Raw genomic sequence first — 20,754 nt, forward strand, 5'->3', positions numbered from 1 at the left:
CCAAAAAATTCATACCGAAGATGTGGAGGCAATGACTTCAACTCCAAGATAAGAGGCTCTTCACTTGAAGGTTTTCTAGGAGGAGTTGTCCTATTTTCAAGATCCAAGGACAATTTGTGGGGTTCATAAGTGTACGACCCCATTTCTTGCAAAGAGTTCACACATTCCATGAAGCCATCCATCTCATCATCATTAAAGTTGAGCAAGACGGCCTCTAATGTCTCATCAACATTCATCACAACACTTGTTTCATCTACAATCATATCGGTCACCAAGTTCACGAAAGAACACACCTCTTTGCTATTGGGGTGCCTCGTGGACTTACACACATGTAAAACCACTTTTTCATCACCAACCCAGAAGGTAATTTCTCCGGCTTAAACATCAACTAGAGCCTTCCCTATAGCAAGGAAACGTCTACCAAGAATAATCGGCACCTCATAATCAACCTCACAATCAAGAATGACAAAATTCGCCGAAAGAATAAATTTATCAACACGAACCAATACACCTTCAATCACTCCCAATGATCTCTTCATGGTATGATCGGCCATTTGTAATCTCATAGATGTGGGTCTTGGTTGCACAGTTCCCAAAGTCTTGAAAACCGAATAAGGCATCAAATTGATACTTTCCCCAAGATCACAAAGAGCTTTTGCAAACTCGGCACTTCCAATTGTACAAGGAATCGTGAAAGCGTCGGGCTCCTCCAACTTAGGAGCAATTGAACGCCCAATTGCACTCACTTGATGAGTCATTTTTATAGTTTCAAAATTTATCGACCGCTTCTTTTTCACTAAATCCTTCATAAACTTTGCATAACTGGGATTTGCTCCAAGGGTTCAACCAATTGCATATTGATTGATAGACTTTTCATCATGTCAATGAAATTTTTGAATTGATTCTCGCCATTTTTCTTGACAAGCCTTTGAGGATATGGAGGAGAAGGCCTAGGTATTGGTTCCTTATCCTTTTGCACTACCAGTTCCGGTATGTCAACAATATGAACCCTAGACGAGTTCACTTCCTCTTAAGTTTCTTCCACATTATCATTAATATCAATCTGAACTTCATCATTTGCTTGCACCACATTGTTCGGGGCCTAATCTTCTTGCACCACTTGCTCATCATCCACAAGTTTCCTTTGACTTGAGGTGGGTACATCCCCACCATTTCCACTCCTTGTAGTAACGACCATGGCATGTCCCCTGTTGTTCCCTCCCTTTAGGTTCACCACCGTGTCACTTGGTAGTGCCCCCTTAGGACGAATGTTTAGAGCTTGAGAGATTTTCCCCATTTGAACTTCCAAGTTGCGAATTGATGTGTTGTGCAAGGCTAGTTGGGCATCGGAGTCGGCATTCTTCACCATCATTTGTTTATACATATTCTCAATTCGTCTCATTTTATTGTTGGAAGAACTTTGACCATGGGAAGGATAAGGAGGCGGATTGTTCGATTATTGATACATCGGGGGACTTTGAAAACCCGACCCCCAATTGCCTTGATTATTGTTCCATCCCCCTTGGTTGTTGCCTCCCCAATATCCTTGGTTGTTTCCACTCTAATTGCCTTGGTTATTTCCACCACTCTAGTTTCCTTGATTGTTGTTATTATTCCAATTCCCTTGGTTGTTATAATTCCAATTAACTTGATTACCTTGAAGTCGCCATTGTTGTTAATTCAGGCCTTGAGAGTTGTTTCTTTGCCCTTGAAAGTTGTTCATGTATTGCACTTCCTCCTCTTGTTCATTGCAAGATTCATCTTGATCAAACCCACTATCTTCTTGCTTATAATTCTCCACACGATTTTGCACTTGTGGACCCTTGAGCCTTCTTTTGTTCACCATCATACTAACTCCCTCCATGGAATTGACTTTCTTAGGACTTTGCAGTTGTTGAAGTTCAGCCTTTGCTAATTGATTCATTGTGGTAGTCAACTCGGAAATGGCTTGCCTATGATCATGCAATTCTTTATGTAGGTAAATCACATTCGAATCACCTTGAGTAACATTTTCCCTACTTTGCCATACCGATGAAGTGCCCGCCATTTCATCTAAAATCTCACAAGCTTCCGCATATGGTGTTGTCATGAAATTTCCACCTACAAGTTGATTGACCACGCACTGACTGGTAGTATTGATCCCCCAAAAGAAAGTTTGTTGAATCATAGCCTCCGTCATGTCATTATTGGGGCAATATTTGAGCATAGTTCGGTACCTCTCCCATATTTCATGCAACAGCTCATTGGGCTCTTGTTTGAATACTAGAATCTCATCTCTAAGAGTAGCCATATGCCCGGGAGAAATAACTTGGAAATAAATTTCTCCGCCAACTCATCCCATTTATGGATAGAATGGTTTGGAAACCTCTCTAACCAATCCAACGCTTCCCCCCATAGAGAAAAAGGAAATAGCCTCAACCTTAAAGCATCCTCGGAGGCATTTGTCTGTTTACTCCCCCAACAAGTGTCCACAAACCCCTTCAAGTGTTTGTATGCATTTGACTCTGAGCCCCGATGAAGAATCCCCGTTGCTCTATTAATGTTAGCATTACATTCGTGATTTGAAAGTTGCCCACCCTAATGCGAGGCAGGACTATGGCACTTGCATAACCTTCATTCGGCAACACCCAGTGTGGAGCCGCTCTTGGTGGATGTGGGGGTGGAACTGGGACATTGTCTTGACGCGGTCGGCCTCATCTATTTTCTTGAGGTTCAAGAGGAACCTCTTAAACTTGGTCATCTTCAGCGTCCAAATCCCCCAAAGGCATGTTTCCGAGTTGATCATTGTTAAGGGGAATTGTTGCACCTACAATTGATTCTCAACAATCAGTAACACGGAAGGAAAAGAAGACAATTCACACACAAAACCAAATATATAGCTAAATCCATTTTTAGCCCCCCGACAACGGCGCCAAAAATTGATCTCGTCCAAGTCACACCTCTATTTAAGGTAATGACACGGTCGATGCAATAATAATACCAAACAAGGAGTCGGGGTAATTTTCCATAGGGAGCTATGAACTGGACTTATGGTATATATTATAATGTATGAGCTTGAATTATCTCAAATTGCACTTCAAACTTGGGTTGTTTCTAGGTCTAATTTAAACTAAGATTACAACTAAGAATTGAAACTAGGAAATTGTTTTTGTTGTTGTTTTTCAAATAATGTAAAAGGCCTAGGGCTATGACCTTCACCTAGGTGTTTGCCTAACGGGTTGTAAACTTTAAAGCTTGTTTTATTGGTCGGGGTGTATTATAGCTATAAACACTCGAGTACCCACTCAATACCTCTCGGCCAAAGAGTGATTTTGCCCAATTTGGCTTTCTCAAGTCCAAATGGGTATTGAACAAAATTGTTGATACAAAGCTTAAGTCGGGCTTTACTATCTCTAGGTTCAACCCTTTAATTGGGGCTACCAATCTCTCAATTTATCCAATTTCTTGTTAGCCAAGTTTTCCTAGACTAAGTCTATCTTTCTCAAGTAGAGACCAAGTCAAATAGGTATGAAATAATGTTTGCAACCATAAATTCTACAACAAAAAGCAATAACAAGGCTAAATAATAAACACTCAACCATAAACAAGTAATAAATCAAACACCCATTAAGATTACACTCTAGGGTTGGGTCACAACCCTAGTGAAAATCTTGCTACTCATGCTTAAGATCGAAGAAATGGAAGAAAAAATGATAATTAAACCTATATTGATAATTAAAATTATGAAATCTATATTCATAAAGCTCAAAATAGCAAAAACTACTAAACAGAGTAAATAAAATCGTCTACTGTAGCAGCTGATGCCAAAACTTAACCTAAAAAGTGAAACTCTTCTATTTATACAAGCTAAAATTTTCGAACAAAAATACCCTTTCAGAGGTTTTGGGGATGCACAATTCCAAGTCCGGTTTGCACTTTGCTTAAGCCTTACAGGATTGGAAAACCTTACGGCTGCATAATTCTGAATTGCGGCCGCACTTCTCTCTTTCTGCGGTCCGCACAAATGTGTCTGCGGCCGCACCTTGCTCTTCTGCGGTCCGCACAAATATGACTGCGGCCCCACAATAACTGTGTGGTCCGCACTTTTGTTGAACTTGAGATGCAGGTTCTCGGAACTTTGCTCTTAGACAGTTTTTGCAGTCGCACATGTCATGTGCGGACCGTACATGTCATGTTTGGACCGCACTTTTCACATTTCTCTGATGGTCGTTTCTTCACAACCTACGGTAGTAGATGATAATCTGCAGTCCACTTCGGAGCTTCTGCACTTGTTTTTGTCCTTGAGTTCAGATCACTCCTTCTTAAGTTGGATTTCATCATGGGGGCTCATTTTTCAAAATACCTGCAATTAAGCATAATTCATCAGTTTTCGAAAATACAATTATACTCTTTTGTCACGCCCCAAACTTGGGGGCAAGACCGGCACCCGGTACTTTTCTCAATCGAGTACCAACGTAACATATCTTTCTTATTACATCATCATATACATGTGACATACGGGCCTAATAGGCCAACATGATCATTTATAAATTCAAAACATAGGCCGACAAGGCCGTACAATCTTTCACATACACGACATATGTCTACAAGCCTCTAAGAGTACATAAATGTCATAAAGGTGGGAACAGAGTCCCGCCATACCAAACAACACACGTCTAAATCATACTAACCAAACATGCAACTCTGAAGCAATTGGAGCGCACCAATATCTTCTGTTAAGCTGATAGCCTACTTGGAGGGCTCTCGACCTGTCTGTCTGGACCTGCGGGCATGAAATGCAGCGTCCCCAGGCAAAAGGGATGTTAGTACGAAATAATGTACCGAGTATGTAAGGCAATATACTGAAAGCTAAAATTGAACTGATAATATAATAACTACAAGTAGCTGGAAGTCAAAGATAATCTGAAGATATGCTTACCTGTTGATACTGTCTCAACTCTCTAAATATAGTAAGTAATATAGTTGTCCGGCCCTATAAGGCTCTCTATATATATAATTGCTCTGTCGTAGTAGGCTCGCTCATAGGCGCTCGGCCATACTAGGCTCTGTATCTCGACCAACTAGGCTTGCTCATAAGCGCTCGGCCATAGTAGGCTCGGTATATATATAACTACTCTGCCATAGTAGGCTCGCTTATAAGCATTCGGCCATAGTAGGCTCGGTATACAACTTACCATCTAATCAGAGGTTGCCCAATAGGGGCATGCCCATCGATTATAGCTCGATGGTAATGAAAATAATTTAATATTGTATATATAAACTCTCTGCTCTCTTGACTGGAAGAAGAATATACTTAATTAAATATGATGTCCCGATAAGGAGAATATTGTAACTTACAAAACTAGGAAAATATACGCAATTTGCGAGTCTAGCAAAATATACGTAAATTCCGGGATATGAATTTTTCTTTATGACTCTTTATCAAACTTGTGTAATTATGAGATCAAGCCAAAATGAAATAAAGGCTTAGCCTTAACACACCTGTAGTAGAGAAAACTCTGTATAATATTCCGTTGGAAAACCTTCATTAATTGAATGAAATTTTTGCTTTTGATTCTTTGAACTTTGGAACGGATTTGTTTCTAACTTTGCGAAGCTTTTCTGGAATGAGAGTTTAAGCTTCTGTTATTAAGACATGGGGATAATGATCTTTGAATTTCTCTTTTCCATTAAGGGGAGTACGTAGGTTTCCATCAGAGACTTTATTAAGTCTTATGACTTGTCTCTTACACAATATTAAGACTTGTTCCAAGATGGCCACATAAAGAAATGTGACACTTAGTCACTTCTTTCTTATGTGGTCAGCTGCCACGTATTTGGGTGATGATAATTATTAAGTTTTATCCACTTATTAGTTAACCGGGTAATGTCCAGTTACCCAGTAATTAACCAATTACCCGCATAATTTAAAAATTACCCCAAATTACTTAAAATTCTATTTATTATTAAAATACTTCATATATACTTTATATGTTATATTACCGTGGTCATATGGTACCTTGCATGGTACTAGTTCATAATTATCGGGTATTATCGCTCGGCCCGTATTTTATTCCAAATTGGCCACTTTCAATGAAATTCATTTTCTCCGACGTGCTTCCTCTCTCACCTTCACGAAGTTACTAATCACTTGTGAAATAGCATAATCCTTATAACCTCCAAATAATCTTTTACTTGGACTGATGTCAATTACCTTACGACAAATTCCACGTACAATACTTCAGGGTACAACATCGTCGTAACTTAATACTGCGAGCGTGACATCACCATAATGTAATACTGCAAGGCACGACATCATCGTAATATAATACTACGGAACGTGATATCGACGTAATATTGCGAGGCGTAACATTATTCCCCCCTTTGAAACATTCATCCTCGAATGTTGACTGATGCACTTATTATTTTCATAACTTATATCTTTTGAATACTCTAGAACTTGCCTTGCCATCTAGGCGACTGTTCTGTGAATAAGTCCAAAGTCCAGGGCATTTCCCCCTTAGGATTCCTTCTCACACCACAACTTGTAGTCGGAATCCTTCCAATATCGTAACTGTTGCTACCTTTCATCATGCAGCCTGTATGATTTTGACCTTGTAAGGATTCCCAATCTCTAGGCTTCATACTGAAGTTCTTTGCTCGGTACTTTGTTGAATTCACGAATATTTATCTCATTGCATATGTCCATTTAGCCATCCGTATGAATCTACTGCCATAACTCTTACTTTAATTTATCGTTGATGAGGTCTGCTACCAAATCCCAACTTACTCTCGTGCTTATTCCATATGTATAAATTTAAGTCTTTTAATGTTTCATCATTACGGCCTAATCACATCTCATACTTTGTGACTTTTGTCCATCCATTGTTGATTCACCTCAATATTGATCTACAATACACCACTGATAACTTGAAACTTCTTACGTAATACTTTGCCCCTAGGGCTTACGTTACGTCAAGGAATATTTGAAGTAATTTTTCTAATCCACTTAGCGGCAATACTGCACTTCAATAATCGTATTCTATAGCATCCCAAGGTGATTCTCTTACATTAGTATTTTGATCCCGTATAATTCATGAATCCCTTTTCTTTTTTAAAAAAATTATTATTCAATTGAAGGCCCAAACGTCATCCTTTATTTATCATAATTACACCCTTATCCTACTATTAGGGCATCATTCCATCTCTTCTAAATGCTACTTATGAAGAGTAACTCCTTTGAGTCCATTCAGGCTATACTGAGCTTACTATAACATAGAGAAGCCATTAGTTCCCTTATTTTCATGGGCCTAATCCTGAGGATTAATCCATTCTCGTCACCTTCTCACTGCCCTTTCTTATCTGTAGTATGGACTATTTATGATCTTCTGCCTTTAAGTATCTCGTACGTTGTTCACTTTTACCTTACTTACCTTAAAATCTTGCATTGTATCTTCCATCTCTATTTTGACCTTCCTTCCACCTAGGTGTAATTGACGTCCATAACTTGAAGCTCTATTATAATATTTGCACCTCTAGTACATACACAATCCCGTGGGAGTTTCATACTGACTTCTTATAAGACTGGAACCCTTCTAACTGGCTTTATCGTAGAGCCATTATAGAACATAGTCTTTGTGCTATCTCTCTTGCACCTCTAATATTAAGAGTGATTTTGCTATGTTCTCAATCATGATTCCTATAACTTTTGGGTCCAATAATCAGATTCCTGATTTACTGTGTTGATGTAACTCTTTAGTTTCCTTCTTCCCTCTGATAAACCTTTATGTAGGCTTAAGCTATATTCCGTTCTGTGGTTCATGGTATTAGTTATCCTGTCTAGCCTTTCATGGGCTTGAGAAATATGCATGATACAATCCTTTAATAATTTAATCCTTCGTTTATGACCTGGGCTCAAGTCTTTCTTTTAACTTATACCAGAATCTTCTGCGACTGTATATGCTGCATGTATAAAACTCCAAACCCTTAAGTGAGTTCTTAACGCAACCAACTCTAGATCATTAATCAAATAGTTTCTTTCTTTCCATCTTATATTTCCTTTAATGTAAGATATTACATTTATTAATCTTTTTTCCCCCTTGTTGCATGCGTACTTAGCGTATCTTAGCTCCCACGCATGCCGGAATTTTCGTACAACTCATATGATCTTCGAATATTCCTTTTGATTTTTACTTCCCGTTCACTAGCTACGGTAGATTCCTCTTTCTTATGGAGGATGTACAATGTTGTTGTGAAACTGTTGTTACAAGACCATTCCCTCTCTAGGTCACTATGCTTAGGTCGAAGCCTTCTTCCTCATTTCCTCAGCTAGTCCTTCACTGTAGTACTTGGGGAGGATCTTTTGACTCTTGTAAATATGCGAGCTTATTATACCGTATTCCCGATAGAATTTTTGATGTTCTTGCTCACTTGTAATTATCCTTAGTTACTTACCTCCAAACTCATCTACTAGTACGGTTGCTTCTGAAGTAAAGTTTTGATTGTCTTCCCAGTGGAACTACCTTTTATTTTTGTAACACTCATACGTTACCTTTAACTACCCCAACTCCTATTTGAATATTTCTCAAGTATTACAATATCATAACTATGGGGCTAAATTCACTATATTGGGTTGCACTATCTTTATCTTGCACGACCTACTGTCTTGTTCTGTATCCTCTTGACTAGCCATAGCTAGGCTCTTCCTGAATCAACAACTAACTACTCGTTGGCCCATCCTCATGTCAATATTCCGGGAAATCTTTCTTGGGTTATTTCCTTGGTCTTAACTTACGTCTCGTAATGGCTCCTTAATTATCAATAACATCCTGGGCAGGAACCCTTACTCTTTCTCATTGATGTAGAGTTTGCAGAATGCTCTGGAATCGTAGCATATTTGTAGCATTTGAATAAGTACAATCGTATCCCTTTCTCATTTTTATCGCATTCTTCCTTTTATTATTATTCCATATTCCCCGCTTTAGGGGAGTACTAAGACTTGGAGCTACGACGAACTGCCTATAGATGTTTTTCCTCTTCATCTTTGGCATCCTTTCACATCATCGATGACTCTTACTCACTCACGAAAATCCTTTTGTACCAAGGATAACAAAGTTCCTCACTTGCGATGGTGAATTTTAGTGTAACTGGCACATATGGTCCCTTAAGCTTAACTTTTCTCACATTGCTTGCTTTAGGGAAACGTTTTCCTGAAGGACCATCCTCTGAATTCGTCATAGATCTTCTTCTATTGTCTATTTCATCATCGCTGGAATGCAATCTAAAATTCTCATGATGCCGAGTATTTTCCAATCATTCAGTCCTTAATTCATATTTAGTTTATCTTGTTTACCAGCCCATATTGATTTCTATTTCTCTGGGGATTAACTCTCTCTTCTAGTAGTCACGTTGGAGTCACGAACGTATTTCTCGAAATGAGGATATAACCTTATGGCCTATACTCTTTTGTTGTCTTAAGGACCATCACTTTTCGTCTCTTTCTTCATTTGACTATAGGTTCTGTAACACTCTACCGTTTTCATCCATGTCTCACACCTTATTCATAATGCTTCATTATCTCTCTTCTCATTATTCTGCTAATATTTTTGCATATCCCTTTTCTTTTGAAAACTTTGATACGGAATTCTTTCGCTTTTACTTTCCTCGCTTCATTCATTGGCTCTTTGGGTTTCTCAACATCCTCGCTCTATTAGGGATGAGACCCACACTTAAGGTAATATTTATCTCATCCAGGCTTTTAGTGCCTATCTTCTGAATGCTAGTATTCATATCCAATCGTAATATTCTAGAGTGCACCATCTGGGTGTCTCACAAGAAGATCTATTGGCACATTTATAATACCCTTCGGAAATGTCAACTAACACAAGTAATCCATTCACTATTTTGGGTTACTCTAACCTTGGCCAGATCTTGATATCCCGTCTTTCTCTTAACTATACCTGTTAGCCCCATAGGGCATGATTGAAATGGGTGAGACCAATTGTACATACCTTTGTTACTATTGAATATAACTCAAAAAGCTTATGTTCCTCTGCCTCAATTATAAATGTCGTTAACCTTCATTAACTGGGCGCCTCGTACCCTTCTTCATCTTGCTTCCTTTGCTTGTTGAAACTTGTATTTATCTTCTTAATCTCTCATTGTCTTTTACCATAAAGATGGATAGGCACTCTTGCCTTAAGGCTTCTTATCAGGAAGCTTACACCTTTCAGTACACCCATGATCTGTTAAAGACCTCACATTTACTTACCGTAGGCATCATACAAAAATTAAATTCCTCTGACTCAGCTTTTCCACAACAATCTCTCTTTCCAACCTTCTTTCTGGATATAGGTATCGTTTTATTACGAATAGGATTTAGGAATTTGAATTCATATGACCGAGTTCTACCACACGATCTAGAGTAAGAAGAAAGAGTGACAATTTTAAATGCCTTGTAGCCCCCTGCTTATAAGTGTGATGCACGACACACCCATAAACAAGACTCTACTCGACACGGCTTGTAGACCCCCTAGGACAGAACTGCTCTGATACCACTTTTGTCACGCCCCGAACTTGGGGGCGAGACCGGCACCCGGTACCTTACTCAACCGAGTACCAACGTAATGTATCTTTCTTATTACATCATCATATACATGTGACATACGGGCCTAATAGGCCAACATGATCATTTATAAATTAAAAACATAGGTCGACAAGGCCGTACAATCTTTCACGTACATGACATGTGTCTATAAGCCTCTAAGAGTACATAAATGTCATAAAGGTTGGGACAGAGTCCCACCATACCAAACAATACACGTCTAAATCAGACTAACCAAACATGCAACTCCGAAGCAAATGGAGCGCACCAACATCTTCCACTGAGCTGATAGCCTACTTGGAGGGCTCTTGACCTATCTGTCTGGACCTGCAGGCATGAAATGCCGCGTCCCCAGGCAAAAGGGACGTTAGTATGAAATAATATACCGAGTATGTAAGGCAATATGCTGAAAGCTAAAATTGAACTGATAATATAATAACTGCAAGTAGCTGGAAGTCAAAGATAATTTGAATATATGCTTACCTGTTGATACTGTCTCAACTCTCTAAATATAGTAAGTAAAATAGTTGTATGGCCCTATAAGGCTCGGTATATATATATATATAACTGCTCTGTTGTAGTAGGCTCGCTCATAGGCGCTCGGCCATACTAGGCTCTGTATCTCGACCAACTGGGCTCGCTCATAAGCGCTCGGCCATAGTAGGCTCGGTATATATATAATTGCTCTACTGTAGTAGGCTCGCTCATAGGCGCTCGGCCATACTAGGCACTGTCTCTCGACCAACTGGGCTCACTCATAAGCGTTCGGCCACAGTAGGCTCGGTATATAACTTACCATCTAATTAGAGGTTGCCCAATAGGGGCCTACCCATCGATTATAGCTCAATGGTAATGAAAATAATTTAATACTGTATATATAAACTCTCTGCTCTCTTGACTGGAAGAAGAATATACTTAATTAAATATGAAGTCCCGATAAGGAGAATATTGTAACTTACAAAACTAGGAAAATATACGTAATTTGCGAGACTAGCAAAATATACGTAAATTCTGGGATATGAATTTTTCTTTATGACTCGTTATCAAACTTATATAATTACGAGATCATTCCAAAATAAAATAAAGGCTTAGCCTTAATATACCTGTAGTAGGAAAAACTCCGTCCGTTGGAAAACCTTCGTTAATTGAACGAAATTTTTGCTTTTGATTCTTCGAACTTTTGAATGGATTTGTTTCTAACTTTGCGAAGCTTTTCTGGAACAAGAGTTTAAGCTTCTGTTATTAAGACATGGGGATAATGATCTTTGAATTTCTTTTTTCCATTAAGGGGAGTACGTAGGTTTCCATCAGAGACTTTATTAAGTCTTATGACTTGTCTCTTACACAATATTAAGACTTGTTCCAAGATGGCCACATAAAGAAATGTGACACTTAGTCACTTCTTTCTTATGTGGTCAGCTGCCACGTATTTGGGTGATGATAATTATTAAGTTTTATCCACTTATTAGTTAACCGGGTAATGTCCAGTTACCCGGTAATTAACCAATTACCCGCATAATTTAAAAATTACCCCAAATTACTTAAAATTTTATTTATTATTAAAATACTTCATATATACTTTATATGTTATACTACCATGGTCATATGGTACCTTGCATGGTACTAGTTCATAATTATCGGGTATTATCGCTCGGCCCGTATTTTATTCCAAATTGGCCACTTTCAATGAAATTCATTTTCTCCGACGTGCTTCCTCTCTCACCTTCACGAAGTTACTAATCACTTGTGAAATAGCATAATCCTTATAACCTCCAAATAATCGTTTATTTGGACTAATGTCAATTACCTTACGACAAATTCCACGTACAATACTTCAGGGTGCAACATCGTCGTAACTTAATACTGCGAGCGTGACATCACCTTAATGTAATACTGCAAGACACGACATCATCGTAATATAATACTGCGGAATGTTATATCGACGTAATATTGCGGGGCGTAACAGCTTTTAAACTAAAACGAAAGCTAGAAAGCACTAATAAGTAGTCGAAATCCCCACTTATCAATGCACGAGGTGACGAGAGGCGTACATAACTAGATTCATGTTATTGTCCGGGTAGACTTAGGTTCACACCATGCTATAGTTGTACTATTTGAGCAGTCTGTGTCCTTTAAATTCCTTTATTTTACATTACAATTGAGACTAGACTTGTGTAGAGTGATAGACTCGCTACTGTAGAAATTCGATGGACTTCGTGATTAGCCGCGAAATAATTTTACTCCTCTTATGAATTTCTCTCGCGTTATGCGTTTTCATTGAAAGGTTTCCCCAAATCTTCTTATAACTCACATGTCCCTTCATGAGTGGGGTCAGGGACCTGTCAAAGGTTCTTATTCTAATGGGATCGGGTCGTTCACCTCGGCAAGATAGATACATCTATGGTTTGTATCGTTCGACCCTCGGCAGTGCGCACATTATGATGGATTGGGACGTACGCCTCGGCAAGATTATGTATCACACTCTCATAGGAGCGGGCCATTCGTCTCGGTAATATAATAGATGCATCTATAGTTATGTACTATATTATGATGGGATCAGACCGTACGCCTCGGTATTTCTATAAAATACTACTATGGAATCGTGCGTAATATTTGTTAAGAAGCCAGTGTATCTGGGAATGTTTCCTGATTTGAACTATGACAATATATCTGGTGAGGTCCATTAAGAGGAGTTTGAACTGTTAATCGAGAGTTTGAGTTTACGGTTGAGAGGAGGATTGTACCACATATTTACATTTTTTTTATTTTGTTTGTTACTCTGCCTCATATCTGTTTACTTCTTACAGTATCTGTCTTATCGGACCACTAGTAAGTGTTGATGTCGACCCCTCGTCACAACTTCTCTGGGGTTAGGCTAGATACTTACTGGGTACGTATTAATTTACGTACTTATGCTGCAATTACTGCACTTATTGTGTAAGTATGTATATATATATATATATATATATATATATATATATTTCTGGAGGTCCTCTAGGTGCGGAGGCGCGGTTATTGAGGGAACTTTACAGTGAGCTGCACTTCCTTGTTACGATCCGCAGCATACAAGACTCCATCAGCGTTATTTATATTCTCCTGTCTAACTTGTATCCAGACAAATATTATATTTTATTATATTTCCTAGTTAATGCTCATGAACTTGTGACACCGGGTTTTGGGAGTTCTTACGTGTTGTTCATTATATTAGTTCGTGTGAATATTATCATTTACCATGTAAATTCTATTTCGTACTATTTAATTAATAAAATTTATGATTTCAAATATTAAAATGAGTAATTAAGTTAATCATTCACAACTGGCTTGCCTGACGGCGGCGTTAGGCGCCATCACGACCTATAGTGGATTTTGGGTCGTGACACTGGAAGCCTCGGCTGTAATTCAGACCATGTTCGGTGCATTTCGGAACATTGAGGAATTACTGAAGTTTTGGTTTCAGGTCTGGTTTCCTTCTACGCATTCGCGAAGGTGTTCCCGCGTTCGCGTAAAGTCTTCAGGGATTGATGGAGATTTTCCCTTTGCATTAATGAAGAAGGACACGCGTTCGCGAAGGGTTAGGAGTTTGTGCACTACGATAGCATACAGTGTGCCACGTTCGTGAAGAGGATCGGCAGGCTGGAGGACCTCATGCATTTGGTCTATGTGTTCACGAGAAGGGCTTCGCGATCGCAAAGCTTGGGAGCTTTTGTCATTGCGTTTGCGTGTGGTTTTTCACGTTCGTGTAAGAGGATATTTGGGTAGCAACATTTTTGTGCTTCGTGAACGCAAGGCATTTTCTGCGTTCGCGAAGAAGAAATCACTGGAAAACAGACTTAAATTCCAAAACGAGGGTTTTATCTCTTATTTCATAATGTAGACTTAGAAAGCTCGGTTCAAGGCGAATTTTCAGGAGATTTTCAGAGAGATTATTGGGTAAGAATTCCTAACTCATTTTGGTTAATTTATATGAATCTATTGATAATTTCAGCATTTAATTAATGGTTTGAGTTGGAATTTAGGGAAAATGGTAGAAACTTTTTAGGCTAAAATTTGAAGATTTGAGAGACGATTTGAGGTCGAATTTGTATAATTCTTGTATGGTTGAACTCGTTATCAAATGGGTGTTCGAATTTTATAATTTTAATTAATTTTCGAGGTGCGGGCCCGAGTTGACTTTTTGGGTTGACTTTTTAATTCTTTGCAAAGATCGTAATTTCATTGTTTGAATTAGTTTTCTATAGTTTATATTTGTAGTAACAAGTTATTTTTGGCTAGATTTGAGCCATTCGGAGTTTGATAATCGAGGAAAAGGCCTACTAGTAGATTGATTTAGCGTGATCTCAGTAAGTGACTTGCCTAACCCTGTGTAGGGGAATTTTTCCTTAGGATTGGTATTGTTTGTGATAATTGTTATGTGTGGATTCCATAAATGCAAGGAAACGAGTGTGTACACGTTGCTAAATGTAAAAATTACCGATTTTAGCTATGTAGATTCCTTTCACGTCTTAATTTAGTTATCTTAACATGTATATTCATCATTATTAGTCTATTTTCACACATCTACTTGTCTTATTCTCTTACATGTTTATTGAAGTTCTTGTTTCCTTTATTCTGTATTCATTATTTTATCGTTGAACTCTTAATTTGAAGTTGTTAAGTTGTGGAATATCTTCTTGTTGAAATTGATGTTGAGATATAAATGTTGTGATTCACATTGAGGCAAAGTGTTAAGTTGTGAAATATCATTCTGTTAAGTTGTTCATTGTGATTGTTTTTGTTGAAACTCTGGTATACATTGCGGTTGAGCCATGGTCCCTTTACTGTGAAAATATTGTATTTGTTTGGTTTCTCTGGCAAGTTGTGATATTGGTTACTTGACGTGCGATTTGTGAAATGTTGTGATATTGATACGCATGCGGTGATATAAGGTTTTGGGGTTGAAATGCATACCGTTAGATAAGGTGGGATTGATACGCATGGCTAGTAGGGGAACAACTAGAAGTGATGGAGTGTGATAAGGTGGGCTAAAATACGGGATGCTATTTCGGGAAAATGATTTTGAAAACAATGTAAAGGCTCCCGCGGTGATATAATAAAAGATTGTTAGTTATTCCTATGATTCGGGACTACGATGCGGTACCTCAGTAATGACCCTTGTTGATTTTTCTCTATTTGTTGTACTTGTCTTTGGGTGTTTGTTTCCTTCCGTGATGTATTAATTGCCTTGATTCTGTTTGGCTAACTCTTGGTTTACTCCTTACTTGTTTCATTTCCTTGTGATAATTATTATTGTTAAATCTTTCATTATGTCTCTTATTATTTTCAGTAGGGCCTTGACCCGACCTCGTCACTACTCTATCGAGGTCAGGCTTGGCATTTATTGGGTACCATTGTGGTGTACTCATGCTACACTTCTGCACATCTTTTTGTGCAGATCTAGGTACTTCCTATTAGTCCCGGCACCAGTGAGCTGAGTTCGCATTTGGAGACTTCACGGTACACCTGCCCACTTCCGCAAGCCTCGGAGTCACCTTTTATCCATTTCTATATTTTCCTTCTTTACTAGATACAGTTGTATAGGGATGACTTTGATATTGGCATAGAGCTTGTGACTTGTATTTTGCCAAATTTTGGGCAAATATGTATATACTGAGTTGTGGAGATTTTTCTTTAGCTAGTTGTTGGATTTTGAGCCTTTAATTATTACTTCGGTTATCTCTACATAATTGTTGGGCTTACCTAGTCTAGAGACTAGGTGCTATCACAACATCCTACGGAGAAAAATTGAGATCGTGACAAAAGTGGACCTTGCAGTTGGAGCAACTTAAGAGACATTATGCACAATTTATTATGGAGTACTACTTCTTTCAAACAATTCAAGATAAATAAAGTATTTTTGTTTGTTTGATATTGTTTTAACGTTGATGTTTCAATATTGTCTTTAATTATGTTCCATTCAATATACATTAAGGAAAGTAACGTGGAAAACTCCTAAATATAATTATGGTTACGTTAGATGGATCAAATAAGGAATGAATCTATATAAAAATAATTTTAATTGATTTTATATCTTAAATATTGTAGGATTTTTTACCTAGTTCAAGTAAGAAAATATTTTATAACCTAAATTTTAGTTGATTCAAAATATTAAATATTAGGTACATACTTTAAATTACAATTTTGTCTAATGTAAAATTTATTTTTGAAGAATAAAAAAGGCGAACGACATTTCGTTAAGGGTCTTCGTGCTTTTAATATAGTGTATATCTAGATTTAATAAAGAACAATCAACTTAGACCATGTCTAGTAAAATATAATGATATAATTTTACTACACAAAGAACATAAATTTGAAGTACAAAGAACAAATTTACTACTTGTAATTTTAATTTTTAGTATTGTTATGCAAAATTCGAAAGAAGTTAGAAAGGTCTGTGTTACAATCCAAAACATCAAGTAACCTGAGTGTACTCGTCCAAAAAAAAATTTGATAGATATGTCCATTATTTGATGTACTTCTCTATATCGTCAACAACTTCACTGGGCATAACCAAGAAATCCATGCCATGATCGAGGTAAAACCAAATAACAAAAACTGATATTTAATTCCATCTATGCTAGCACTAATAAGTATAATCGAGATATCTTATGGCAAAATATAAAAAATATCTACAACTCTTATAAAGGGGCTTGGCTTATGGGTGGTGATTTTAATGATGTGATTATGGCCCAAGAAAAATTAGGTGGCAGGGCAGTAAACCAAAAGCGTGCTAAAAGCATTTTAGAAAGCCTAAATTACTGTAAACTTTTTTATCTAGATTTTAAAGGGTGTAAGTTTACTTGGTCGAACCATAGAAGAAAAGGCAAAAGTATGATAATGGAACGATTATATGGGGTCTTTGCTAACACGGAATGGATAGATCAATATCCTGAAGCCTCCATAATCCACTTACCAAAAACTCACTCCGACCATAACCACATTCTCATTTCTCTCAAAAAGAAAAATATGACCTATATTGACAAGCCCTTTCATTTAGAAATAATGTGGTGCTAACACCCTGAGTTCATATCATTAGTGAAAAAGCATTGGGTCACAAATGACCTTATAATAGCCACCAAGTCCTTTGAGGAGGATGTTAAGTCCTGGAGTAGAGAGGTTTTTGGTGACATTAATAGGAAGAAAAAAAAAGCTTCTAGCGAGGATAGGTGGAATTCAGCTTAGTCCTAGGTATAGCACTAGCATTTTCCTTCAAGAGTTAGAAGTCACTTTACAACAAGAATATAATGATATCCTAAAATTTGAGGAAGACTATTGGAAATTACGATTTAGAGTTATGTGGAAGAATGAGGGGGACGCTAACACAAAATATTTCCAAATCACAGTCACAAATAGAAGAAAAATTAATAAAATAACTTTCTTTAAAGATGACTCTAATAACTGGATAGATGACCCCAAATCCATAATGGACCATACGGTCAAATTTTTCAAAAATTTATTTACCACTACTCATACTCTATCTACTTGGAATACCAAAACAAGTAGCACCCTACCAAATCCACATTGCCCTCTCTCGTGCCTAGATCAACCCCTTATGGATTCTGAAATCACAAAAGCAGTTTATTTTTTTCAACCTAATAAAGCCCCAGGCCGGACGGCTTACACCCCTTATTTTTTCAAAAATATTGGAATAACATTAAGGGAAATGTAATTGACTTTTGCTATAAAGTCTTTAGGGAAAGTCATATTCCAAAGGATATTAACAAGACATACATTTGCCTAATACCCAAATTTGAAAATGCAAACAACTTAAAAAAAACTTTAGGCCAATTAGCCTTTGCAACACCATTTACAAGATCATTACCAAAATAATTGCCAATAGAATGAAGCCTTTTATACAAAATATAATTGTCCCTCATCAAGCCAGCTTCATCAAAGGTAGAAGGGCTTGTGACAATACTGTAATTATCCAAGAAGTTATGAACTACATGAAAAACTCAAAGAGCAAGAATGGGAATATGGTAGTTAAAATAGACCTAGAGAAGGCGTTCGACAAATTGGAATGGTCCTTCATACATAGGACGTTAACCTTTTTTAACTTCCCTTCTAAAATGATCAATCTAATAATGTCATGCATCACCTCCTCTAGTTATACCATCCTGGTCAATGGTTTTAAGTCTGAATCCTTCATTCTATCAAGAGGGATTAGACAAGGTGACCCAATGTCCCCTACATATTCATCCTATGTATGGAGATATTATTAATAATAATCAACCACCATGTGGACATTAGGAAATGGGACACTATAAAAATTTCACCTAGAAGTCCTCCCCTATCACACTTATTCTTTGTAGACGATTTAACTCTAATAGGCAAAGCTAATACGAAGATAGCCCACTTTATGATGAGCTGCCTTGATAATTTCTGCCAACTATCAGGACAAACTATTAATAAATCAAAATCAAAATTAATAATCTCTAAACAGTGCCCAACTCCAACAAAAAACAACCTAACATCCATTTGGAATATAAAGCCTAGTGAAGCCTTTGGCACATATCTTGGCTTCCCAATACTAAACACAAGTCTCAAACCAAAAGATTACCAATTTATCATTGATAAAATGAGAAAGAAATTAAGTAGTTGGAAAGCAAAGTGTCTTAATACAACGGGTAGGTGCACTCTACTCTCCTCTACTCTAAATACAATCCCAAATCACATCATACAATCATCTATGTTACCTGAGAAAACTCTTAGGGAGATTGATAAAATTCAACGGAATTTTTTATGGAACTCATTCCCTGACAAGCGGAAAATTCATATGATTAATTGGAATACCATTACAAGGGATAAGTGCATGGGAGGTCTGGGAATAAGGCAAGCGAAAAGTAAAAATCTTACTCTGCTCACAAGCCTAGTATGAAGAATGATAAACAATCCAAACTCCCAATGGACAAAGGTGATCTCAAGTAAATACGCAAATACTAGGGGAAAACCTTCAATTGCTCACACATGGAAAAGCATCCTTAGGGGATGGTACTATTGCAACATAGGTACAAGATGGGATACTAACAACAAAACACCCCTAAATGTTTGGAATTCCAACTGGATTCCTAATGTAAGGAACCTTAGAAAGGCGATCGCAGGCCCCCTAACAGAAAATGAGGATAAACTTACAATTAATCAAATTAGGAAGAAGAGTCAATGGAACTTAACAAAAAATTCATTCGACCTCCTAGATAAAATAATTGATAACATTAAGGCTATCATATCTCCTAAGGAAAACTTTTCGAATGTTAACAACATATGGAGCCTGTCCTCAAACGGCCTATTTTCGACCTCTTTATGCTATCAAATCATTAGCGGAAAGGAAAAAACTGATATTGATTTCAACTGGATCTGGAAATTATGATGCCCCAACAAATTTAAAATCTTCATTTGGAAGTGCTACCATAATAGACTCCCTATGCGATCTTGTTTGGCCAAAATAGGGATCAATATTGACCCTATATGTCCAGTTTGCAAACAAAAGGAGGAAACGATGTCACATATTCTGGGATCGCAATGCAAGTAACAAGTTATGGTACACTTATGGCCTCCACTTTAATACTGAGGCTCAAAATATCTATTGGCTTGACTACATTAGACAAAACAATATTTATGTTAACTATTACTATCTTACTTGGAGTGAAGTCTTCCCCTTTGCTATATGGAACATTTGAAAAAATAGGAATATTAATAATCACAATAATACCTCTCACAAACTATAATAGCCCACAATAATCAACTTATCTCTTGAGTATAAGCTCATGACTGAAAAGTCTATAACAAACCCCGCACAAATCTATAAAAGTAAGACGGCACAAGCCACCACAAGGATGGCGTAAACTAAACATAGATGGTGCCTTCAACACAGATAAAAGCCAAGGTGGACTTGGTGGAGTTGTAAGAAACCATGCAGGTCACTGGATAATGGCGTTCACCATGAAAGTGCCCACACTCTCAGCTGCTCAAGTGGAACTTCAAGCTCTACAGGAAGGCCTCTAGCTGGTTATCACACACAGCCTGCTTCCAGTAGAAATTGAAACGGACGCATCAGAAACAATAAACATGATTGAACATGACCACCCTAATTACGCAAGTTTAATTTATGCATGCAGATTGTTACTTTTTCAAGCGAG

General features: G+C 37.6%; 1 protein-coding gene across 1 annotated transcript; it reads right to left on the bottom strand.

Annotated features, from left to right (window-relative positions):
* Positions 1-377: 377 nt before the first annotated feature.
* Positions 378-758, bottom strand: LOC138871262 (uncharacterized). The gene has a single exon (XM_070149136.1). It carries the CDS (start codon positions 756-758, stop codon positions 378-380), a length of 381 nt encoding a protein of 126 aa, XP_070005237.1.
* Between the last annotated feature and the right edge of the window lie 19,996 nt (positions 759-20,754).

Source organism: Nicotiana sylvestris, chromosome 6 (genome assembly GCF_000393655.2).
Source record: "Nicotiana sylvestris chromosome 6, ASM39365v2, whole genome shotgun sequence".
In the NCBI taxonomy this organism is placed as follows: domain Eukaryota; kingdom Viridiplantae; phylum Streptophyta; class Magnoliopsida; order Solanales; family Solanaceae; genus Nicotiana; species Nicotiana sylvestris.